This window comes from Sceloporus undulatus, chromosome 1 (genome assembly GCF_019175285.1).
Source record: "Sceloporus undulatus isolate JIND9_A2432 ecotype Alabama chromosome 1, SceUnd_v1.1, whole genome shotgun sequence".
In the NCBI taxonomy this organism is placed as follows: domain Eukaryota; kingdom Metazoa; phylum Chordata; class Lepidosauria; order Squamata; family Phrynosomatidae; genus Sceloporus; species Sceloporus undulatus.
In genome coordinates, this window is record NC_056522.1 from 95,592,111 (window position 1) to 95,618,533 (window position 26,423).

General features: G+C 42.9%; 1 protein-coding gene across 15 annotated transcripts in view; it reads right to left on the bottom strand.

Annotated features, from left to right (window-relative positions):
* The window catches only part of EYA4 (EYA transcriptional coactivator and phosphatase 4), a 171,702-nt gene that overhangs the window by 39,162 nt on the left and 106,117 nt on the right, over positions 1–26,423 (bottom strand). For 10 of the 15 annotated variants that reach the window (XM_042476060.1, XM_042476022.1, XM_042476116.1 and 7 more), the window contains 5 exons: positions 10,270–10,336; positions 7,493–7,635; positions 7,240–7,383; positions 4,760–4,839; positions 4,287–4,470 (listed from right to left, as the gene is read on the bottom strand). In XM_042476060.1, coding sequence (XP_042331994.1) covers positions 4,287–4,470; positions 4,760–4,839; positions 7,240–7,383; positions 7,493–7,635; positions 10,270–10,336 — 618 coding nt within the window. The remainder of the gene's footprint in view (positions 1–4,286; positions 4,471–4,759; positions 4,840–7,239; positions 7,384–7,492; positions 7,636–10,269; positions 10,337–26,423) is intronic. The other 5 variants (XM_042476134.1, XM_042476031.1, XM_042476040.1 and 2 more) reach the window with 1 other exon arrangement.

Consider the following 26,423-nt stretch of genomic DNA (forward strand, 5'->3'; position numbering starts at 1 on the left):
ATTTTTATTTATTCTGAATGTCAAACCAAGCATTAATCTGGTGTATATAAGGTACAGCTGCTTTGGCTACTGATGTTTCATAAAGCAATTTTATTTTATTTTTATATAAAATTTATTTGTGAGCCGCCTTGGGTCCCTTACTGGGAGAAAGGAGGCATGGAAACATACATACATACATAAATGCTATATAGTTATATTAATACAGACAGATAAGAAAGAAAGAAAGAAAGAAAGAAAGAAAGAAAGAAGTAGACAACTTATAAGATTAATGGTGAACCTCTATACCTCTATATGATTTAAAAGTGCAATTCTATATAAATTCTATATTGGTTCGAACTCAAAGAGGTCTATTCCCAAGCAATGGGTACATAATAGTTTTTCCCCCTCCACTCTTGACATAGTGATTGTAAATCTTGATTTTCCCACTTCCTGACAGATATTAATTTTTTGTTGTTGTTAACTGTCCTTGAGTCAACCCCACCCATGGCAACTCTGTGGATGAGAAATCTCCAAGCCCTGCTATATCCCACTATTCTGTTTCAGTCTTGTAGATTCAGGCTCATGGTCTCCCTAATTGAGTCTGTCCATTGGGCATGCAATCTTGCTCTCTTCCTACTGCCCTCCACTTTCCTAGCATTATTGTCTTTTCTAATAAGTCATGCCTTATCATGATGTAGTCAAAGTACGACAACCTCAGTTTCGTCATTCTGGCTGCAAGGGAAATTTCTGGCTTTATCTGCTCAAGAACCCACTTGTTTGTCTTTTTGGCTGCCCATGTTATTCATAGCACTCTTCTCACCATGTCTCAAAAGAGTAGATTTTCCTCTTGTCAGCTTTCTTCACTGTCCAGCTCTTGTAACCGTACATGGTGACGGGAGTATAATGGTTTGGATGATTCTAACTTTAGTGTTTAGTTGTACATTTTTACACTTTAGGATCTTGCCTAGTTCTTTCATAGCTGCCCTTCCCATTCCTAGTCTTTTTCTGATTTCGTGACTGCAGTCCCCATTCTGAACAATGTTTGAGCCAGTGATCTTTAACAATTTTGATTACTTCATTGTATAAGTTGAATCTGTGTAGTTCCTCTATGGTCATTATTTTTGTTTTATTTATGTTCAGTGTTAATCCTGCCTTTGCATTTTCTTCTTTTACCTTCTTTAGTAATTGTACCAAATCTGAGATGTTTTCTGCTAGTAGTATGCTGTCATCCGTGTATCTTAGATGATTGATGTTCCTGCCTTCTATCTTCATTTCCCCTTCTTCTGAGTCTAAACCCACTCTTCGTATATTCTCATTGTACAAGTTGAACAAATAAGGTGACAGAATGCAGCCTTACCTGACCCCTTTGCTAATTTGTTAAAAATAGTGAATCAGTTTTTCACCCTGTTGGGATATTCAAGAGCATTCTACCTCCCTGAAATGACAGGAAACTGCGCAGCTCTCCAGTAAACCTATTTGACCTACAAAAGCTGTGCAGATTTCCTAAACCACACAGCTTCTCCTTAGAACTGTGCAGCCTTCACTGCAAACTTCATGGCTAGTGGCATGGGAAGGAAAGAGAAAGATTCCTCTGTCAGGACAAAAAGTTTCTCAATTTTGTTCTTTTTCTGTCTAATAAACACTGAACAACTGTGAACGCTGTACACATGCTGAGAGGTTTCATCACTGTGCAGTCCAGCCTCGCTCATTCCTTGCTTCCCTGGCTGTTTTCCATGTGGGGTTTAACACATAATATCTCTTCTGTTCTATGGCCGACAATGTGATCCATGGCCACCATTTCTCCTTGCACAAGGTGTTTAGCCTTTCTCAGTTTTTTTAAAATAACATTTAGGTTACACAACATCTCATCTCAAATTGCCTGAGCTGCCAAATCAGTGGTCCTGGCCTGGCTACTGGGGTTTGGTTATAATATGATACTTTTGTTGTTAGCTGTCCTTGAGCCAACCTCAACTGATCGTGAACCTGTGGATGAGACATCTCCAGTCCCCTCAACCCCATCATCCACTACTCTGCTTAGTTCTTCAAGATTCAGGCCCATGACTTCCTAATTGAGTTTAGCCATCTGGTGTGCTGTCTTCTTCTCTTTCTACTGCAAAGTCACAGGAATCTTTGACATGCTTTCTGCATAAATCTCTCAAGGAATCAGATACTTCATATTTGACATCAGTCTTGAAACTGGTGAATTTCAATTCCAAGATCAGATTTACCACATGTGTTGTTGTGTGCCTTAAAGATGTTTCTAACTTATGGCGACCCTAAGTCAAACCTATCATGGGATTTTCTTGGCATGATTTGTTCAAAGGAAGTTTGCCATTGCCTTCCCCTGAAGCTGGGAGAATGCGACTTGCCTGAGGTCACCCAGTCAGTTTCATGGCCGAGCTGGGAAATAAGTGTTGTTATACATTTATATGCTAAATAATTTGTTCTTTAAAATAAATTGGTGGCTTAATGTAAAATAATCCAGAATTATAAATTCTATAGGTCTGTGGTGTAACAAACAGTCCTTGCATCTGAAATATAAGTTTGTTCACTTATATCTTGTACGCAAAGTGCTTATCCAAAAGTACACAGTGTTGCATCCACTCTGAAAATACACTACAGTACATGCTTCTACCCTTCTGTATCAATTTAAAAATACACTCATCTAAAAGGAGTGCAATGTTTTGAATGTGCAGCCATGAAATTTTACTGCAGTTCTTCATCATGTAGTGCAGAACACTGTCAACTCTTTTCTAGCAGCTTATTTATTCTTAGTATCTTATAGCACAATATCAAAATCTACCACAAAAATATCTTACAATGCATTTTGTTACTATTTAGCACTAATGTTTATTATAGAGTATTATCATGTTGCAATGTACAGTCATATATGTTGCACAAGTATATGTAATCTACAAAGGGTAAAATGGGTTGGACTCTGCAAAAATACATCCACATGTGTATGCATATCTAGCATTGCTTATGAGTTATTCAGTATTGAATCTATCATGTTTTTTGTTAGAAAACTAACATACTACCTTAGTTAGAACTTTCAGTTGAATTACAAATGTGAAGCTAATGTGAGTCTGATATCTCCTAAATGCTCACAAAAAGTATTTTGGGAACACAGGAAAAAAGAGGTTATGCAAGAACAATTCATATCATTGGAAAGGACACTTGGTGGCCTGAAATAAATGCTGCACAGTTTAACTGAGATTGACACCCCACATTAGTTTCAATTCCTCTCACTTCAATTCCCTAGTGCCATCTGCCTTATCATCTCATTTTGTCTATCATTAGTTTGTTCATTTCTTCCAACCAATTCTTCTTTATTGCCACTTCCCCCACCCATTTTAATTTTTCTTCTTCAGTCCCATCTCTCTTGTACATTATTGTTTATTTTCAAATCCAATTCCCAGTTCCTCCTGCTTCCTTCCCAGTACAGTACATTCAGCCAAGTGACTGTGCAACAGTTTTTGGAACACTACCAAATGAATGCTAGCTACAATCCTTCCCCTCCCCCCAATCCCCTTTTTTAAAGCAATGGTACTGAGTGTCTGCTACATGTTGCAACTATGTGTATTTATTTATGTGTTAACTTAGGCTGCCTAAATACCCTAAAGGCACCTGGTCCTATCTTATTTTGGAAGCTAAAGAGGGTCAGGACTGGCTAGTACTTGGATGGGATACCACCAGTGAAAACCACCTCTGAGAATTCCTTGTCTAAGAAAATCCCTATAAAATTCATGGTGTCTCAATAAGTAGCCAGGCCAGGACCACTGATTTGGCAGCTCAGGCAATTTGAGATGAGATGTTGTGTAGGCTTCAGTTCTAGAACATGCTTATGATCCAAACCAGGGGCCTGTGGTGGTTTTCTAGTAAAAACTGTTCCTTATTGAAGACCTTTAAAATCTCTAATGCACTGCTTATAGAAAACAGCACTATCAGGAACAAACAGCAACCAGGTGTGGTAAAGCTATAAGCAAAAAAATCAGCAAAGGCTGCAATCCAAGAAGGAAGTATATTATGGGGCTGGGGACCTGCAACTGCCTTTTCTTCAAAATAAAATCATCAGGTTATACATATTTATTTAAATATGTCTATAACATAACATACTCCGGGTCTCAGATTCAATTTCTCCAAAATCTTGGCATTTCTCTTTAATCATGATTTTATTCCACTTCCATGTCTATGGATTTCCCCTACTGGATTCTAGATTTTATTACTGTAAGTAGCTATAGCAACTAAAATACATTTGCCATTCAGAATACCATATCTCAACAGATGGAACAAACAATTTTTTTCACCTGAATTAAGGTCTGTACCTGGTTGACTAGTCAGCCCAGGAAGAGATTCCTGAAGTTGGTACGTTGATGAGGATGAAGAGGTACCATCTGTAGTGTTGTTTGAGGTCATATAAGCTCCATATGTTGATGGTGAGTAATACTGTGGATATTGGTTTTGGCCAAAAGCTGTATATGATGGATAATCCTGGAATGATAGAAACTATGTTGTTGTTTTAAATCACCTAGAATCCTGCCCATTTGTATTATTTAAAAATGCCACATTGGCTATATAATATAATCATAATTTTTATTTATATTTCCTGCCTCTCCCTGAGGATCGAGGTGGGATTATAGCAATAAAAATGTTACAACAATACAAACATCAGTGTCATATCAAATATATTCAATAAAACAATAAATTTACTATCAATAGAATTCAATTAATTGTATATAATATTTTGTCTGCGGTTAATAGAAAAAAATAATGATCATACCTGTTGTGAACTACTGAAGTTTGTAGAATTTGAGACCGAATTGTTTGCATAAATAGTGGATGATGGTGTAAAACTAGAACCTAGAGTTAAAAGAATAATTCCCTGTAAGAGCTAGGTAACACGTTATTGTGATGCAAACAAATAAGAAGCAATAAGAAGTTTCATATTAAAATATAAAAAAATGTGTATGTTAAACTTGCAGATATGTCAGTTAAATTAAGAAAATTTGCAATTTATAACTATATATGATAGCATCTTCTGCCTTAAAAAAAACTCAACACAATCTTAATGCTAATGCACCCCCAATACATTCACATTCCGCAATTCAGCTCACAGAGGTACTAATGCACCAGTGCAATGTGAGAATCTTTTACACTTAAACTTTATTCTATAAATCAGTGATCCTGTTTTTGCTCACTGTCCCTACACTGATACCTGGCCTCTCCCAATTTGGAACCCAGTTTCAGTAATATGCAGATATAATATGGTGGCTAAGGCTTATAAGAAGGTAGAAACTAAGTAGGGGTGTTTTAATAGAGAGATATTAATTTTAATACATATTCCCTAGAACTAAAACTCCAGTAGTCTATCAAATGATGAGTATACGTGACTTAGAATTGTCAATATTAACTGTCAGCAATTTTGCAGCCTTTCTTATCTGAAATCTTTTTAACTGGAAGTGTAAGAGATTATCTGGGAAATAATTAACTTCATTATTAAGCCGATATGAAAGTGAGGTCGAAATAACTTATCTGCATCTTTTCATCCTGTTAGATATTATAAGGGTGCAAGGTAACTACCACAGACATTTTATAGTCAATGCTGGCCATTTTATATTCCTCCTACTTAGTGGTTTCCAGTCTTTTCTATGCCTCAAACCCATAGGAAATGTTTGGTTAATGTCCACATCTCCTATAAAACTAATATCACATTTGAAGATGAATTTTTATACTGCAAATTGAGCCATTTTTAAACTGCAAATTGGGTAAACAAACTGAATTTTTAAAAGTTATTTTAATTTAGTGCATAAAACACCAATCTAAATTGTGCAATTAGATTCTAATTTATTCAGAACAATTAACTATTGTAAACTATAAAATTCTTTCCTTTTCATTAAATAAACCATGAATGTTTCAATGCAATACAAGGCACACTAGGAGCTCAATGAATGACAACTCATGACTCATCACTCAAGGATATAAACCAGTCTGTGTTGTAATCCCTGAAATTCCAACCCCATCTTGGGAATCCCTGCTCCTACTCATCAAAATAAATAGGAAGGAACAAAAGTCACCTTGGGAAAAACAAACCAAATAATTGTTCTAAATGTGTAATCCAGTTTATCCAATTATTCAGAAGTTCTATGTTTATAATGTCAAAGGGTTAACATCATCACAAGGCATTTTCAGAACTCAATGGTAAGCACAACTTAAGGTAATAAATAGGAGCAGAGAGTTCTTCAACTTAGAAATACACTACTAAATTTGTACTGAGTTGTATGTTGTTTACACTGCATCCACATTATATGCAAGCACATTTTATGCTGGAAGCCATGCCAGAAGGAAGGGAGGCATGCGCCGGAGGAAAACAATGGCGTGCGCTGCCGCGGGCACGAGCCCCATTCATTTGAATGGGGCTTGAGCATCCGTGTATTTTCCCTTATGGGGGGTGGTGGTGGTGGTCCGGAACGGATCCCCCACATAAGGGAAGGGACGACTGTATTAATCTGTTGTTGTTCTCCACCTCAGTAGATGGAGAGAGGCAGATAAGAAATAATAACTGCTACTATTACTACTACTATTAGTGATCAAACAGTTGTACAATATTGATCTTACCTACATGAAGTCATATCATTAATATGGATATATCATCATTTCACAACAGTATTATTTTTGTTAGATGCAAATGTATTCTAAAGCAGATGTAGACAAGACTTGAACAGGGGACCGCATACGGTCCCTTAAGCCCCACTTTGTCCCTACAAAACTTCAAGTTTTAGTCACAAAACATTAATGTAAGCATAACATGCTTGCTTGAATGGACTTTTGTTGTTGTTGAAATTCAGCAGCAAGCTAGGTAAAATCATATTAAAAGAGGTATTTCCTGATTATTTTAAAGGCTCTTCCCAGTTGCCATTAAATATTTATCCCAAATACTCATTTCACATATGTGTTCATTGGAATTATTCTCTGCAATTCTCATCAGCAAGAAAGCATATTACCATTGGATAACTGCTGAGGGAATTTATTATTCTGTTCAGGAGATTTATATCAATTAAAGTGAATTATGATAATGGTATAAAAAAGAGAGCAAAATGATTTAGATAAAATTTCATAATATTACCCTGTTGACAAAATAAAACAAAAACCTGCAGTGAAAGAACCAATCATATTAAAATATATTTTATATGAGATATTTATCCTACAACTAAACAAACAGAAATTCAAAAGAGTAAAATGTAGGAAAAATGGATTACCTACCTGGCATTTGGTATGAATATGGTGTTTGGCCTGGCTGTGGTGTGGAGAACCCCGGGCTGTAACTAAGGCACCCAGTTTGCAAGGGTGATTGTGTTTGTGAAAGTCCACTTTCTGTCTTGATGCCTGGCAACATTACACCCAAATCTGTGTAAGAAATGAATTTTTCAACTTATTCTGACAGATGAAAGGTAAACACATAGCAGTCCACTATGCCAAATATACAATACTTAAAACATAGAACAACTGGAAATACCGTAAGTAGGTAAACTGTAAGGTTGCCCAGTCTGTGAATACGCTGTATATACTGCGGGCTGCTGCATTCCTGAATACTGGGTCTGACCAGCATAAGCAGACATTGTTTGAGCTGCTGGAGTAGACAGAATATGTGGATAGGGCCTAGACAGCAAGGGAGAAAATACCATTACTGGTGACAATAAATACATGGAAATTCAAAACAAAACAAACAAAAAAGCCAGTATGTTTTCCCACCCTTAGAATTATTCACTGAAGTAAACTGGCAAGTTCTCTAGTTCATTTTTAGGCCATGATCCTGTGACTCTGATCCTTTTGTCTTTAGCAGCAGCCAGCAACAGAGAAATTAAGCAGGTGAAGCTTTTTATGGATTAGAAATAAATAATGGGGGGGGGGAATCACCTACAGTTGGCCCTTCATATTCGTGGGGATTCCATTCCAGGCCCCCCCCCCCCCCCCCCCCCCCCCCACAGATGCCAAAAACCATGGGAACTCAAGTTCCTTTGTTTTTAATGGTGGTGCACCATAAAAGCATTGCCATTTGAGTGAATACAGCAGAGCCATTCGCAGATGGTCAAGTCTGCATATGGAAAGCTGGTGGTTATGGTGGACCAAGTGTACTAAATTTTGGCACTTCAGGATAATGAATGTTCCTTCTTCCAGGGTAGATCTCACTCAAATCTTCCAATATTTACATGTTTTCAAGAGTATGCAGCATCATTTCTAAAATGCTTAAGCAATGGAACATATATAGCAACAATAAAATGCCAATAAAATTGTACAATAGGAGGTCTGTTTGGGTATAGACCTTCAAATCTAAATTTGAATTTTGCACCTCTCATTTTATCAGTTAGACAGAATAATCTGGTATGTATGAGTAATTTGCAAAAACAGCAGTTTCATATCAAGGTCTTTCCTCTCCATGTTTAGGAACATTCCCCTATCAAGGTCAGCAAAAGCACAAATGTTAGAACAAGATGTGTAGGAAGTAAGCTCAATACAGGACTACCATTTTCAACAGCAATATTTTGTATCTGACATTATAATGTGTTCTGTTCTAAGGAATAATGATAGATTTTATCCTTTGTTATAATTAGTTGCTTGCAAGGTCTGTATAAAATTCAGGTGAACCTCTGATATGTGTCTCAGGAGATGAATGGATACTTATTCCTACCCACCCACCTCTACTCAGTGTAAAATTAAAATATTTGGGCTCAATTTGTTCTGGCTTGCTTCCTTCTTTTCCTCGTGAACAGAAAAGGTTTGAAGCGAGGAACTCAGTGGTCATTTGAATGTGGAATTTCCATGTGACCATCGATATTGCATATATGTTGGAAAAAAAACGAGCATCTCCTTCTAAATATAAGCAAAGCAATTTGGTACACAAAATGGCTATGTATTGCTCAGTTTTAAAGGGGGATTAGACATTCATGGAAGATAAAGCTAATAGTGGCTACTAGTCATGATGGCTATATACTACTTCAGTATTAGAGGCAGTATGTGTCTCAAACACCAGCTGCTGTGGAATACAGCTGAGAGGTTCCTCTTGCACTCTTGTCCTGCTTGCTGGCCATTGTGAGAACAGAATACTGGACTAGATGGGCTTTTGGTGTGATCCACTATTATTCTTTTGTTGTTCTACTGAGTTAGAGGAACTGTATCAATATGAGTTACTCAGGATCATTCATTGTTGTTGTTTTCTCTTAGAGGATTTTATACAGATTTTGCAATCTACCTCTTGTCTTTGTTGGTTAAATAATTGAAATAAAATTAAATAGGTTATGAGATGGACACTAAAACACTGATCTAAATTAAACCTATTCATTAAAATCTGTGGCTACATATGATCTTAATTTTAGTCTCAACCCAATTATTAATCCCAATTAAAGTAAACCCACTGAATCAATTGTTGTGTGAAAGGTCAATACTTAGGAAAACCTCACTGCTATTCTACTTGGGGTCAGCAGCTGGATTTAGACTTTTGCGTTGTTTTTTAGAATTATTTTGACAATGTCAACATACAGCGGGCCCTCTGCTTACCTGGGAGATCCGTTCTGGATCCCCCCACGTAAGGAGAAATCCGCTTATGCTCACGTCCCATTAAAAACAATGGGGGCACATGCTTGCGGCTTGGGGCAGCATGCGCGCCATTGCTTTGATTGGCACGTGGTTTCCGTGTAAGCTGGCTTCCCGCATATGGCATGGGCACAGTCTATGTCCTATTATATAGAGTCCAACATGTTACACTTCATTATAATCATTAAAAGATTAACATAAACTAAAAGCAATTTACATTTTAAATACAACAACATAATACAATGCAATATTTTAATAGTGTTACATATTTAAGTTACTGTGTAATCATGCTGATTGCAATAGGATCATTCTGAACTGAATAATGTTTGGACTGTAAATTGTAAGATGCTGTAGCTATACAGTTTTAAAAACTGTTCTCCAATTTAGAGATATATGGAAATATGATTAACAATATCTTATAACCTGATTCTTGGTCCTAAAAACATTACATTTATGTAAGCCCCCTTGATGTCAATGATACTGAACTATCAAGTAATCACTTTAAATCAGAAAGCACAGTCCCAAAAATAATTTGTCTATAAAACCCAAAGATGTATGGAATCTCGATACAAGCCACAGGAGCTACCTTTGATAAAACTCAGTATTTGTATGAAACCCTTAATACTAAAAAGTGTAGAAACTAATAAATGACCTGAAATAAATGATATGCAATAAAACATGAGAAAACACATGCTCACTAACTTGGAGGGATATAACTGCGGTGAGTATTGATGTGATGATCTTGGACTGTAGCCACTACTTGTTATTACTGTAAAATACAAAAGGCACAGAAGAACAAATTTATTAGAATATTTGCAGACAAAATATATGTTATTAAAAAATTTTAAGGCTGTTGAAGCAAAGTATGATTTTCCTCAAATCAGAATCAATATAAATGTAGATGACATTCATATTATTTTATGTTATTAATGTGAGACTATAACATGTCTAAGACCCCATGATATAACCCCCAGTATTAATTTTCCTCAGGCCTCCAGAACTCAATGCAGAAAGCAGAACACAGCCCAATGTCCTTGTTAGATGGTACACAAAGTATTTAGGAAACCTATTTTTGTCATCTACTCTGTACTGAAAAACTAAGTATTCGTGTCTACCGTCCATTTAGCATGGTTGTTACAGGTTAAGTAGATCTAATTTTTAGTTATTTTTTAAAATAGAATAAATGTGTAGGCCTTTTTCAGTATTATTTTTTCATCTTTTCTGTCAAATAAGTCATAATTCATACCTAATTTATTTGATACAAGAAAGCTTGTCAAGTGAAACTTGTTTCAGCTTTATTGACAAAGAAATAAAAGACGCAGCTGTGTTAGTATGCAAAAGGATCTTGCAGCATCTTCTTTCTCTCACTAGTTTCAAAGATGCTACAAGATCCCGTTGCATACATTTTTGACAAAGATTTTAATACAACATATATTGTATAAAACACTTGAGACTTGAAAAGAGTCTAGTTACCTGTAGTAAGAATTTACACTTTGCAACTTTAGAAGCTTGACCAAGTTGTCCTTTTTCTTTTTGTTGGTCACACATGATTTTTTTTTTAAAAAATTGGATTTATTTATGATTACTACCAAAAAAAAAAAAAAAAAAAGATTAAAAGGCAAAAAGGAGAACTTAGATAATGTATATAGGATATGGGCATGGGCAAGGTACATTTATACAGTGGTACCTCGGGATACGAAATACCCAGGTTACGAAATTTTCGGGATACGAAAAAATCCCATAGGGAATTATTGTTTCGGGTTACGAATGTTTTTTCGGGTTACGAAAAAACTTTTGGTGCTTTTTTCGGCTTTTTCGCACGGAATCGCGGCTTTTCCCCATTAGCGCCTATGGCAATTTGGCTTACGAAGGCTTTTCGGGTTACGAAAGCGGCCGCGTTACGAATTAATTTCATAACCCGAGGCACCACTGTATATACATTTATATAAGTTCTCTATGGGCTCATTCCCATTGAGGTTTAATCGGATCGTATGAAATTATGATCCAATTTAAACCATTATAGTTTCCATTGGCAAATCGATTTGGAATCGATTTGCCAAGGGGGGGTTAGGGTTTCCCTCCATTAAACCTGCCTCAAAATGACATTGGGTTTTACCACTCCTTTTTGGGCTGAATTGATCACAATCGATTCAGCCCAATGGGAACAAAGGGCGGAATCGAATCCGCTGCCGGTGACAGGGAGATGACAGGGGCAGCTGCAATGGCCCCTGCCTTCTTCCTGTCACCAGCCTTCCCCTTCCTCCTCCTTCCTCAGTCTCCCTCCCCACATCCGCCCTTGGATCGCGCGATCGAAGGGTGGCAGTGGCCCCAGAGGGACTCCATTGGTTCCTCCTCCTCCTCCCCTCCTTCCCTCCGCTGGCCTACCTGGCTAGGTGCTGGTGGTCCGGCAGCAGCAGTGGTGGCAGCGGGCATCTTCTCCGGTCCTCCTCCTCCTCCTTCTCCTCCTCCTCCAGGCTGGACCTTTCTCCACTGCCCAGCCTCCTTCTCCGGGGGTTCTCTGCCCCAGTAGGTCTGGACAGAAAGAGAGAGGCAGGCAGAGAAGACGCAGGACCGGAGGATGGAGGACGTGCGTCCATGCCTCCATGGTGTGCGTGCCTCCATCCTGCGTCCTCCGGTCCTGCATCCTCCCTGCCTGCCTCTCTCTTTCCACCCAGGCTGCCTTCAAAGGAGGCCTACTGGGACAGAGAACCGGGGCAGTGGAGAAAGGTCCAGCCTGGAGGAGGAGGAGGACTGGAGGAGAGGGCTAGGCTCCAAGCTCTGAGAGCTGCTGCCGCCACTGCCACCAGGACTGGGACCCATCCACCAGCAGCACTCAGGTAGGTAGGCCAGCTGGCGGAGGGAGGGAGGGAGAGAGGTAAGGGGGGAAGGAGGAGGAGGATGGAGGGGGAAAGAAAGAAAGAAAGAAAGAAAGAGGGAAAGAGGAAAGTTTTTCCCCCTTTCTTTCCTCTTTCTCCATCCATTCTCTCTGTGGCCGTTTTTCCTCTTTTCTCCCCTTAATGTGAACGACAAAGGGGAGTAAAAGGCCCCGGAGAGAATTCGCTTTCAAAATAATCCAGTTTCGAATTGGATTATTTTGTAAGTGGAAATGAGCCCTATATTTCCAAAAATGTATTTTTCTTTTAAAAAGGCAACTTTAAAAAAATAGACATTTATGCATAGCTAACAGCAGCAACATTTTCTCACCAATGATGGGAACTCTATGTCTTGGAGTATATGTATTTTTGTAACAGTAAAAGTACACAAGATCCAACTGCACTGAGCCTCAGTTAGATTCTATATTGCAAGAATATAATTTAAAAGAAAGTGTATCTGCATATATTAAAAAAAATTCTAATATAAAATTATTAAATTGTAATACATCCCACCAAAAAGGAGTAACCACAGAACATGTCCACATGACATGCCACAAAGAAGCATATAGATGAAGCAGACATTTCTTTTTAAATAGGTGTGATTTTTGCTGGACCAAAATGTAGTTTTAGCTTTAAAGATATTTAACGTACTGAACCTAGGATCTGTTTTCCATTGATTTTCCATTGACATACACAGGACAATCCAACTCTTTTCTTCTACTCAACTCTAACTTCATTAACATCAAATGCATTGCATTGCTTCTCAACCAATATTTATAAACCAAATTTTTTGGTTTCAGTTTCTTTCAGAATACATTTAATACTTAAAATATAGTAGGGGTTGCTGAGACCCTCAGAGGTGCTGATCAATTTACAGGTACCAAAATATGTTGTAATTGTAAACACTGCTACAGTGTATCTGTTGGTGAATGTTAAGTAAACTGCAATATTGAAAACAGCAGAAATTCTTGGACTAGACAAATTAATTGATCTGAGGTATAAATCCCACATTCAGTCAATTTCTGCCAGGAAAGGGCTGTCCCATGATCTTCAAATTAGGATTATCCCATAGAGTTAGCTATGCACTCCCTGCATACCACATGTTCTCATAATTTCTTATCTCATATCTACAGACTACATGTTTAAGAGGGATCGATGACCTGTCAGGAGCAATAGATTGGGTTGTTCTTGTTGTTATTATTATGTTTATATATATCTTGCCTTCCCCCCAGTATAGGGACTCAAGGCGGCTTACAAATCTAAAAAGTTAAAACACTACAAAAGATGCAAAATACAAGTTTAAAAAACAATTAAACAATTCAAACTATTAAAAACATTACATTATTAAAATTTAAAGTTTAAAACTCTTAAAAACAAAAAGAACACAGCATCCATGTCATGTGAAAGCCTGGTGACATAAAAATGTCTTTACCTATCCTGGAAGGACAGCAGGGATGAAGACATCCTGGCCTCCCTAGGGAGGGAGTTCCAGAGCTTGGGAGCAGCCACTGAAAGGGCCCTTTCTCTTGTTCCCACCAAACACACCAGAGAGGGTAGTGGGACAGAGAGAAGGGCCTCTCCCTATGACCTCCATATTCTTAAGGGCTTGTACAGTGAGATACGGTCCTTCAAATAGCTGGACCCAAGCTGTCCAGGATAAAAGTAGCATGTTCTGAGGCAGGGGTCGGCAACCTCCGGCCCGCGGGCCGGATGCGGCCCGCGAAGGCCTGGCCACCGGCCCCCAGCTGCCCCTGCCGCCACCGCCGCCGCGGCCGCCCGCCGCGGCTTTTCGCCGCTCTGGGCGCCGCCATTTTATTTTTTTTTTTGGGGGCGGCAAAAATGGCGCGCCCATAGGCGGCCCGGGGGGGGGCTATGGGCGCCGCCATTTTTGCCCAAAAGTGCGGCGCCCAGTGGCTGCCGCGGCAGCGGCGGGCAATGGCGGGGGGCCTCAGGAGCCCGCTAACCATCTCTGGGCCCTCAGGAGGGTCCGGGCGCAGGGGGCTCTGGGAGCCCGCTGGTCTCTGGGGACTTTCTCCAGGAGGGCCCAGGCGGCGGGGGCCTTGGGAGCCAGCTGCCATCTCTGGGACACTCAGGCGGGCTCCCGGGCGGCAGGGGGGGACTCTGCAGGGCCTCTGCATCCTGGGGCCTGCAGGAGGGGGCTCCCAGGGGGCAGAGGGTGCTGGGACCGCTGACCATCCCTGGGGGGGCCCCTTGCGTTAAAGGGCTACCCGATGTGCAGGGTGCCTTCTGCAGGGCCCCTCGGCCATCCTGGGGCCTGGCCCCACCCCCCCCCCCCCCCCCCAGGAATGGCTTCCCCAGGGGTGGCAGGGGTCCTCTGCGGGCCCGCTTGCCATCCCTGGGACCCTGCCTTTATTTAAGGGCTTCCCAGGGTTGGCATGGGGCCTCTGCAGGGGCCCCCCCCGCTGGCCATCCCTTGGGGCCTGGCCTTTAATTAGGGCTCCCCAGGGCGCGGCAAGGGGGTCTCTGCAAGGGCCCCCTCTGCCCCATCCCGGGGGGCCCCTGCTTGAAGGCTCCCAGGGGGGCGGCAGGGGGCCTCTGGCCAGGGCCCTCTGGCCATCGCCTGGGGGCCCTGAGGAGGGCCTCCCAGGGGGGGCGGCAGGGGAGAAACCTCTGCAGGGCCACCCGCCCCTGCCCATCCCCCCCCTGGGTGCCCTGGCTATTAGGGATCCCCAGGGTTCCCCAGGGTGGCCGGGGGGCATCCTGCAGGGCCCTCTCTTGCCAGCCCCCCTGTGGCCCCTGCAGGGGGCGTCCCAGGGTGGCAGGGGGCCTCTGCGGGGGGCCCGCCTGGGCCCATACCTTGGGGCCCTGCTTTAAAAAAGGGCTCCCCAGGCTGCAGGGGGTCTCTGCAGGGCCCTCCCTGCCATCCCTGGGGCCACCGCTTTAGGGCTCCCAGGGCGGGCAGGGGGCATCGTGCAGGGCCATCCTGCCATCCCTGGGGCCCCTGACCAGAGGGCTCCCAGGGGCCCGGCAGGGGCCTCTGCCAGGGCCCCGCTGCCGTCATTTGGGCCCTGCCTAGGAAGGGGCTCCCAGGGCGGCAGGGGGCCTCTTGGCCGGGGCCCAGGCTGACCCCTTTGGCCGTCTCTGGGGGGGTCCCTGCCAGAAGACCCAGGCGGCAGGGGGCCGCTGCAGGGACTCGTGGCCATCCTATGGGGCCCCTTTGCAGGAAGGGCTCCCAGGGTTTCAAGGGGCCTCTGCCGGGCACCACGCCATCTCCTGGGGGCCCCTGCTTGTAGGGCTCCCATGGGGGCAGGTGGCCTCTGCCAGGGCCCTCCCTGGCGCACATCACCTGGAGGGCCCCCGTGCAAGGAGGGCCTCCCAGGGTGGCGTCAGTTGGCTCCTGCAGGGCCCCTCCCCGTGCCCATCCCTGGGGGCCCCTGCCAGGAGGGCCTTCCCAAGGGGCGGCGAGGGGGCCTCTGCCAGGGGGCCCCCGCCTGCGAGGGCGGCCGTTTCTTTGGGGGCCCTGCCAAGAAGGCCCCCTCCCAGGGCCGGCCAGGTGGCGTCCCCTTGCGGGGCCAGCCTGTCCGACTCTGGGTCCCTGCAGATAACCCAGGCCGGTCAAGGAGGGCCTCCCCCCCAGGGTTGCAGTGGTGGCCTCTTCGTGGGGCCCACTACCATCCCTGGGGTCCCTGCTTTAGGCTTCCCCAGGGTGGGCCAGGGGGCCTCTTCAAGGGCCCTCATGCCATCCCGGGTGGGCCCTGCCAGGAGGCCTCCCAGGGCGCAAATGGGGCCCTCCTTGTGCATTGCCCGCCCTTCCCGTCTTTTTTTTTTGGGCCCTGCAGTGAGGGCCTCCCAGGGCGGCCAGGGGGCCCTTCTGCCTTGGCCAGCCTGCCATTCCACCTCCTGGGAAAGCCCTGCAGGATGGGTTCCCCAGGGGGGGGGTTCCCCAGGAAGGGGCGGCAGGGGGGGCCTCTGCGGGGGGTCCCCGCTGCCGTTCTCTGGGGCACTCCGGGCGGGCTCCATTGTGGGCAAGGGGGCCTCTGCGGGCCCCTCCTTTCCATCCCTGGGGCCCTGCAGGGGAGGGCCCCCAGGTGGCATGGGGGGGCACCTCTGCGTGGGCCACTCCCTTCCATCCCTTGGGCCCTGCCCTTTAAAAGGGCTCCCAGGGCCCCCGGGAGCCTGCAGGGGTCTCTGCAGCCCTCTGCCCATCCGGGGGGCCCTAGCTTTTAGGGTGCTCCCCAGGAGCGGGCAGGGGGTGGGCCCTCTGCAAGGGCCCCTATGGCCATCCCCTGGGGCCCCCTGCAGGAAGGGCTCCCAGGGCGGCAGGGGGGGCCATCTGCCCCAGGGCCTTCTGCCATCGCCTTGGTGCCCTTCAGAGGGCTTTCCCAGGGCGGGCAGGGGGGCCTTCTGCAGGGCCCGCTGCCCTTCTTTTGGGCCCCCGGCAGGAGGCTGCCAGGGCGCAGGGGCCTCTGCGGGGCCCTGCTTGGGCCGTCCCCTCTGGGGCCCCTGCAGATACCCAGGATGCAGGTGGGCCTCTTGCAGGGCCCTGCTTCCCAATTCCCTGGGCCCCTTCGAGGGCCTCCCAGGGTGGCAGGAGGGGGCCTCTGCGGGGCCCACTGTCCAGTCCCCCTGGTCCCCTGCTTAGGCCCCAGGGTGGCAGGGGGCCTCCTGCAAGGCCCTTCTGCCCATCCCTGGGCCCCTGCGGAGGGCTCCCTCCCCCAGGCGGCAGTGGGCCTCTGCAGGCCCAGCGTGCCCCCGTCCCTTTTGGGCCCTGACAGGGGGCCTCCCAGGAGGCGGCCAGTGTGGCCCCTCTGCGGGGCCCAGCCCTGGCGCCGTCTCTGGGGCCACATGCAGGAAGGGTTTCCCCAGTGTGGCAGGGGCCTCTGCGGGGCCCGCCCTGCCCCGTCCTCCTTGGGGCCCCCCCCAGGCGGGCTCCCCATGGTGGCGGGGGCCCCTGGAAGGCCCGGTGCCGTCACTGGGGGGAGGCCCTCCAGGGGGTCCCCCCCTCCCAGCACTGGCAGCCACCCCCAGCTTTTTTTTTTTCTTTTTTTCGGTCTCCTGACGGGGCCCTAGGGCCCCATCAGGGGGCCAGCAAAAATTGGGAGTCCTGCCACCCGGAGGGTGGAAGCTTCCGCCCCACGGCAAAAAAAAATTGCCGGGCCGGCCTCCACGCCCCCTGGGGTTTGGAAGCTCCCACCCCCAGCAACACACCCCACCCTGCCCCCTGGAGGGTATGAAGCTTCCAAAACCCCTGGGCCAACTGTGGGCAAACCCCGCCCCCAGAGAGTGGAAGCTTCCCCCCCGGGCACGTGGCCCGACCCCGGGAGGGTCGAAGCTCCACCCCCCAGCTTTCCGGCCCCCCATATCCCCTGGAGGGACAGCACCCCCGGCCCCACCGCTTCAAAACAAAAAGGGTTTGCCTAACCCCCTGTTCTAGAGCATGTAGACAACCAGGTAAATAAGACAATCAAATCCAAATGTGTGAATTACGTGCTTCTTCCTTCCCGCAAGTCATCTGCATTTCCTCTTGCAACTTAAAATAAACAATTTCCTTCCATCCAAAGCAGCAAGTTCTTTGTATACTCCTTGTTGTGTTCCCAGCTAAACTTCCCTTTCCATCCATCCTGGGGATATTCTGATCAATCACTAACTAAAGTTAACGTTAGTCAACCAGCCCAGAATCCCATTGTCAATTCCTGGAAAAGGACATCTAGCCTTTGTTACCTGGCAAGATAGCCCTTTGCTTGGGGCTATATTTTAGGTATACATTCCAAAACCTAACCTCTGCACGCACAACTGCCATACACCTCAATCTGTGTATGTTCTGCCTCAGTCCTCCCAGTCTGAGCCACTTCCACTTTCTGTGGTCTACTCATGAGACATGTAATTATCACTCCACTGCAAATCCCTAAAATTCTGTTATCCCTTTTCATATTTCTATTTTGGTTAGCTCTGAGTGCTGTGTCTGTGTGAATCACTATTGTGTGTGTGTGTGATATTTTTCTAAATAAAACTCTCTTAATTCATCCCAGACCTGGAGTTCTCCTCAATTAGTATTGGTATAAACAGGTGTAAATGGTCCAAAGGTTACACAAGCTTCTTGCAAAAGCTTATTTCCCCAACATTGCAAGTAACTGGCCCCCATACCTCCCTGCTCCCACTTTTCTTTGGGTAACATGTCCATATAGAACAAACTGTAATTGACAAGACTTTATACCAAGTCACCACTGCAGCAGACATCACCATTTTCTTCCATTAATAACCTACAGAACCAAAAAAGTCCATCCAAAAAAAAATTCCTATTAAATTGACTCAAACATTTTCCTTGCAGGAGTATCTGAACTGGGCCGTTTTTATCAGTTATTTGTATGTGTGAGGAGAGATCTACTTTATGATCAAAATGGAAATCTTGAAAATTGAATCCTGTTTCTGAAAATGAAAGTCATATCATTTTGAGTGAAAAATGATGTAGTAAGTATCATATAAACTTCTAAATATAGCATTAATTTTATGGGAAGATGCACAATATAAAATGAGATACCTTTGACAACATATAATACACATGGTAAAACATTCATCTTAACTATATTAACTCTACCCAAATACTTAATTTGAATTATGCCCATTATTATAATAAAGATTTATTGCAGCAAGCAATGTAGACAAATAGTTTAATCATTTGAGTAACATCCTGAGGAACCAATATGAACAAATAACCAAAAAGCTTCTAAATATCCACAACTGTGAATTGGCAAACAAACCAGATGAAGTATTAGTCCCAATATGAATCACCTCAGATTTAAAGCAATTAACAGAATGACCAGAAAGGGCCAAGAAAGGTTAACAGAATAACCACAGAGGGCCATGAATGATCAATACTGGCATGTGTAAGCAAATAGTTTAGTAAAAGACATTGAAGGTTAGCTTCTGTGAACTTATTTGTAATGATGGCAAACACATAACATTTTCTATTAAAATAGGAATTTCCCAAAGTCCCTTCTTACAAAGCACACCTGATTGTACATGGCAGGACATTCACTTCTGTCAATGCTACTTACTTAAAAAAAATACAATTAGCACTGGATCCAATACCTTCATTCAAACAACTGTGAGGACCGTAAAAGTTAAATCATTACAATCACTATCCTTATACAAAAAGCATAACTTTGTACTCCTTTCACAGCAGATCTGCCAGTTGAAATATCTTTCCTTATACAGAGTGGGTTTGCTTGATCAAAGTGATTATTTACAGTCATATGCAAATCATCTTGTGTAAGGGTTCTGTGCACCCACGAGTTATATTCACTGAAGAGGGTGATGAGAGACTGTTTTCATACATGCCAAACCAATTAATGAATGGCATTGCTATTTCGCTGTAGTGAAAGGTGAAATACTGGGATTCTTACAGGGGAACACTGTGGATACAATGGGATGGAAGAAGAGGTCAGGCTTGGTAGTAAAGAGTGTAGTGGAATTGTTTGTGCTTTCAATAGCCCTACAATTTTGCTTTTTATCTTTCAAGATGAATTTTAAGAATTTTTAAAGAAATAGGGCCACCAATCCAGTGGATCCCTTTTTAACAACTAACAAGTTATGTCATCTGTTACTTCTTAAACTCAGTTTAATGTGAAGGGAAGTTTTCCACACGGCATACAATAGAGGAATACAGTCCAAAGAAGCAAGTAAATAAAAAAGATGAAGTCTTTTGAGTTAATGAACTCATTTCACTCTCTTTGGATATTGGCTTATGATTTTGATCTTAGCTAAAAGGCTGAGAACTAGTGGATTCTGGTTTATGTTCACAGCATTATACATAAATTCATCTTATTATTTCCACATATGAAAGCATTATGCTACACACAAAGAAACTGGTAGCAGCACCTACTCTTCCTCCTAAAATGAAACATACTCATTTAATTTCATGCAGAATCAAATGATCAAGAGTTATAGTATGGTAGCCATCAACTGCATGCATGCTTATACAAAGAACAGCTGTATTTTTTCTGAGCAAGCTTAAATGACAACAATAATATCCTATTAAAAAATCATTGATGAGCACTGAGTAGCCTGGACTGATTCCAAACAATTTGAAGTTTCTCTTTCACATAACCATCTGTCTTAACTAAGACAGATGAGTTCCAAATATATGTACTCTAAAATTTTAAACCAGTCCCTTCAGAGCCTGTCCATACTAGGCAAACATAGAGTGTCTTTATTGGACCACCTGCTGCTCATTCTTTTAAAAAGATGAATGCAAAATGGAATCTACTATAATTTTACTTTGAAATATATCCTTCTTTTTTGTATGCCAGGTTTTGGAACTGTAGAAACAGGAAGAGTCACATCCTATTTTGCAAAATATCTTATAGGGTGCCTAAGTCCAATTGTTAGTCATAGGTTAGAACACATTCATTAAATAAGCAGATTTAAGTGTTGCCTTTCATTGATTCAATGGGCCATAGTCTAGTCAAAACTAACGACTGGATTTAGGCCTATGAAATTAATCCCAAGCTCTTAAAGAAGCGTGGATCTAATTTTCTTGAACAATATCCTCTCATCACAACCTAAGCTTTCAGAAAATGAGGGCAATTTCAAAAACACCATACCACATATACCAGCTGTTCAAAGACAGATTTTATTTTTATTTTGAAATTCTACAGGGCATGTACAATACTTTGGGCTCCCTTAATAATTTTCTAGAAACCCTCCTATATCTGAAGCTTACTTTAAATAAACAAATATGATAATACAGAATGGTTTTGTTATTATGTTAAAGTTTTTAAAATTAGCTAAAGAAAACAGACAGAATCCAATGAGTTATGTTTATAGACCAGCCTTTCCCAACCTGGACAGTGGCTGTAAACTCAGGATTATGGGAGCCCCAGCCCCCTTGGGTTCCATAGCAGAAGAAGGATGGGCTATAAATCAATGAATGAATAAAATATTTGAAGTGCACCAGACTGGGGAAGGCTGTCATAGCCCAAGGTTCCTTGAGCCCAAAGAAATAAATACCACATTTTCTCTTCAGATCATAAATCCATATCTGTTTGGATCCTCCCTCACTGATATGAACTATAAATTTATGTTATGATGCATAAGAAGAAGGAAAGATAATTTGTTTAAGCATGCAATGTTAAATGTATTTATTTTACAATACTGAACCAATCTTCATTAGTATTAAAATTTAACACCTTACTAGAAGACAATGAACTGAGGTTCTGTTTGGCAACTCTTATTACATTCATCTTAATTTAGAGATTTTCTCTTTATCCAAAAGAGAAGATGCCTTCCATTGAATCTGGCCACTGGTTGATGATCACACTGATTACTGCTTAATCTGACAGGCAGCAAATCATCAAGGTCTCTAACAGGGCTATTTCTCAACCCTATTATCAGTTGTCAGTGCTAAGCAAAGATGTCACAAGTTGTACACTGCAGATTGTAGATGTAGTTCTATCACTGAACCATGGCTACTTTAAGTGGTTAAATAATTACAGGCTAACTGATTGTCATTTGATTTTAATTTTATTTAAAACATTCATTTTTAACTTCTTAACCCACCAGTACCTCTAAAAATATTATGGTATATACACAAATATGAGCACTTAAACAAACAAACAAACAAACAAATCTTTCTTACCCACCTCTCCCTATGGATTGAGGCAGGGAACAACAGATTAAAATACAGAGACAAATGCAATGGGCCCTTGCTATCCACAGAAGTTTGGTTCCAGGGCATAGACATCTTGTGGATACCAAAATCTGTGGATGCTCAAGTACAGTACTCAAAAATACTATAGTTTTAAGACCACACAGCCAGAGCAGCCTGCCCATATTTAAGCAATGAAAGCTATATGAAAGCATGTTGTCTTAGCTGCTGACTGCAAACTCAAAAGAGATGGAGCTAGACTGACTTTCCTTGGGAAAGAATACCACAGTAGGGGTGCTGCTACAGAGAAACTCTTGTCCTATATACATTTCCTCAGCTTTGCAGAAAAGTATGTCACACAACAGGGCATAAATTAAAGACCTCAAATTGTAAACAGGGTCACGTGGAGGGAGGGAGTTTTTCAAATACATTGGCCCCTTGCCATTCAGATCTTTCTAGGTCAAAACTAGTATACTGTATTGAGCCCTGAAACAAACGGGAAACCAGACTGGTGACCTACCGTTTCTAAAGCATACAACTGACAACAGATTTTGTATTAGCTGTAGCTTCTGAACATTTTTCAGCAGCAGCCCCACATAGAGAACATTATAGTAGTCTAAACTAGATATAATTAAGGCATGAGCCACTGTGGTCAAATCTGCCTTCCTGGGAAATGGTGCAACTGGCACACAAACCTAAGCTAGACAAAGGCACTCCTAACTACAATATATAACTGCCCTTCCAAAAGCAGCACTGAGTCTAAAAGCACCTCCAAACTACAAACTGATGTTCGAGAACAAATGGCACTCTCGACCCCAGGTTAACTTTTCCACTGACCAATAGAATCTCCACCTTGTCTGGACTCAACCTTACTTTATTCATCTTCTACACCTACTCCTTCACTGCACCCAGGTAACAATCCAGGGCACCAAAAGACCCTTTGGCATCAGGTGAAAAAAAAATAGAGAGTTGGACATCATCAACAAATTCATTACTCCCAACCCCCAAACTCTGGATGACTTCCACCAATGGCTTCCTGTAAATGTTAAATGGCATAAGAAATAGTACTGAGTCTTGTGGTAGGTCACAGGCCAATGGCCAGGAATCTGAACAACATTCTGTCAGAACTATTCTGGGAATATTTAGCCAAGAGAGACCATATAATATTGGAGAATAGCGTCCCCAAACTGTATCAATTATCTGCCAAACAACCCAGAAGGATATGATCAATGGTAGCAAATGAGAAATCTAAGAAAACTAAAAAGGTTGCATTGCCTCTGTCCTGCTTCTTTCATAGGTCACTGACAAAAATTGTTTCTATCCCATAACCAAGCCTGAACCCAGATTGGAATTGATCTAGGTAATCAGTTTCATAATGGAGCCCAGGACAATTTTTTCCACAATTTTTCCAATGCTGTAAATTCATCACAGCATATGAGGGCTACCTCTTAGTAGTGCCTTAACTAGTCCCTTCACTACATAATAACCTCTAATAGCCTCTTGACCACACAAAGCAATTGTATTGTTCATGCAAAAAGCAAGAACAAGTCTCTGAACACTTTAGGACAGTCTCATTCTAATTTTTATTAGGCTAAATCAACATGAAATATCAGACAACAGATTAGAATCTTAAGTCCAGTAAAACCAATATTTATTTCTTTACCCATTCAAACTTTAAATTTAGCCTTTGATTATTCCCCTCATACATCCTCCCTCTCATGATAACATCCTTCTAATTATCTCACCCTCCAGCACAAATATAAATCAACCTTAAAATCATTTTAAACAATTTCTGAATTTTCACATACCTCAAAATCTTTATTCTATAACAACTTCCTTTATACTAAGGGCCTGTACAAAAGGTCCATGTTCCCCCTCGCCCCATGTTATCCTATCTGGATAATGCAGATCACTGACCCTGGGCTTGGACCAGGCCAACTAGATGCAGATCCAGTGGATTTAGCCCAATCCCAGCCCAAAGGGGGCTTAACTTGGCCAAAAAAGACTGGTTGTTTCTAATGAAGTTTCTAGGAAACTCCATGGTAACAACTAGAAGACTGGACAGCCTCACATACCCCATACCTGCCTCTGTGTCTGCTGAGAAGTCTGCCTTTATGGCCTATGGCATTGCATGGGGACACCCAGCCATGTGGGTGTAGCCAGGTGCCCCATTTTCACCTTTGCAGACTGTGATGTTGGTCTTCTCAGGAGATGTGAAGATGCGGTAATAGCAGGTCCATGGTGCAGTGGAAAGCACATATATAAACACTGCCCATCACTGGTCTGGCCCATGGACTGATACCATGGGCTTTGCCCATCTGCTTAGAGCGTAAGTGAACAAGCATCAAGCCACATAATTTCTTTACACTTTCATACTTTAATAATAATAATAATAATAATAATAATAATAATTTTTATTTATATTTCCCGCCTCTCCCTGAGGATCGAGGTGGAATTACAATAGAAACAACCTTACAAGATAAAAAACTACAATTTCATATAAAATGCACTCAATAAAACAGTAAAACAGCTATCAATACAATACATAGACTAAATCATGATTTAAAATACATATCTTTACAAATAGAGGTGTGGTATTTCTAACTCTCTTATAGCAGATTGGGTGGATAGGCCTGTCAGAAGAGATCCATCTTAAGTGCCTTCTTAAAGGCATCTAAGGTGGTAATGAAACGGATCTCCTCCAGCAAGCCATTCCATAATTTAGAAGCTATGGCAGTAAATGTCCTGTGGGAAGTTGTTGTTAACCTGGTGTTTACATACTCTAATAAGTTCTTCCCAGTTGTTCTGAGAGTGCGGGGCAGATTGTGTAGGGAGAGGCGTTCCCCTCAAGTAACTTTGGCCCAAGCCATGTAGGGCTTTAAAGGTAATAACCAACACTTTGTACTGTGTCTGGAAGCTAATCTGTAGCCAGTGAAGAGATTTTAATACTGGTGTTATGTGGTCTGATCTAGATTTCCAGTGACCAATCTGGCTTTTTGCACCATTTGAGGCTTCTGAACTTGGTACATAGGTAGCTCCGTGTAGAGTGCATTACAGAAATCTAAACGAGAGATTACCAGTGCATGTACCACTGCTTCTAGGTCCTTTTGGTCCAAGTAGGGATGCAGTTGGCATATCAACCAAAGTTGGTACCATGCACTCCTGGCCATCATATCCACATGGGATAATAACTGTAAAGATGGGTCCAGGAGTAATCCCAAACTGTGAACTTCATCCTTTAAGGTAAGTGTGATCCCGTCCAGGACTGGTTGACAAAATTCCGTCCCTGGATTTGGGGTACCTATTGCAAGTACCTCCGTTTTCTCTGGATTCAACTTGAGTTTGTTTTCCCTCATCCGGTCCATTACCGACCCAAGGCAGGCATCCAGAGGAGAGATGCAACAGTCGGAGACACAGGGAAATAGATTTGGGTGTCATCAGCTTACTGATAACACTGCGCCCCATGTCTCCAGATGATCTTTCCCAGTGGCTTCATGTAAATGTTAAACAGCATGGGGATAGAATGGTGCCTTGAGGGACGCCAGATGTCAGCTCTATCCTAGAAGAGTAACTGTTCCCTAGCCTCACCATCTGGAATCTGCTCGAGAGGTAGGAATTGAAGGCTGGTGAGATGTTAAAGAGCACCAACAGGGTCACACTTCCCCTCTCAATGCCCAGACGGAGATCATCAACTAAGGCAACCATGGCTGTCTCAACTCCGTATCTTACCCTGAAACTGGTTTGAAATGGATCCAGATAATCAGCTTCATCCAAGACAGCTTGGAGTTGGGAGGCAACTGCCCTCTTGATCACTTTACCCAAGAAGGGTAAGAGAGAGACCGGTCTATAATTGTTTCTTACCAGGGGATCTAGGGAGGGTTTTTTTTTAAGCCGGTCTTACTACTGCTTGTTTTAATTTAGATGGAAAGATTCCCTCCTGAAAGGATGTATTAATTGTAAGTTGTAATAATATTTTCACTGCATCTCCTCCCCAAGCAGTCAACCATGATGGGCAAGGATCGAGAGGGCACATTGTCTTCCTTACATTTCCAAAGAGCTTCTCCACTTCATCGGTATTTACAAACTCAAAATGATCCCATTTAATACAGTCCACGGAGTAAGTGGACACCCCTCTTACTGTTTCTGTCATAATGCCGGTGTCTACATCAAAATCTGAGAGATTTTATCCACAAATAAGTCATTAAAAGCATCCCAGCAGGCCTTAGTTGGTTCCAATAAAGAGTTCAGGGTGGGAGGTAGTTGAGTTAGCTCTTTAACCAACCTGAACAGCTCTGCTGGATGAGACTTTGCAGATGCAATACGTGCAGCATAGAAATAGTTCTTTGCTGCATCTATTGCCACTCCATAGGAATCTA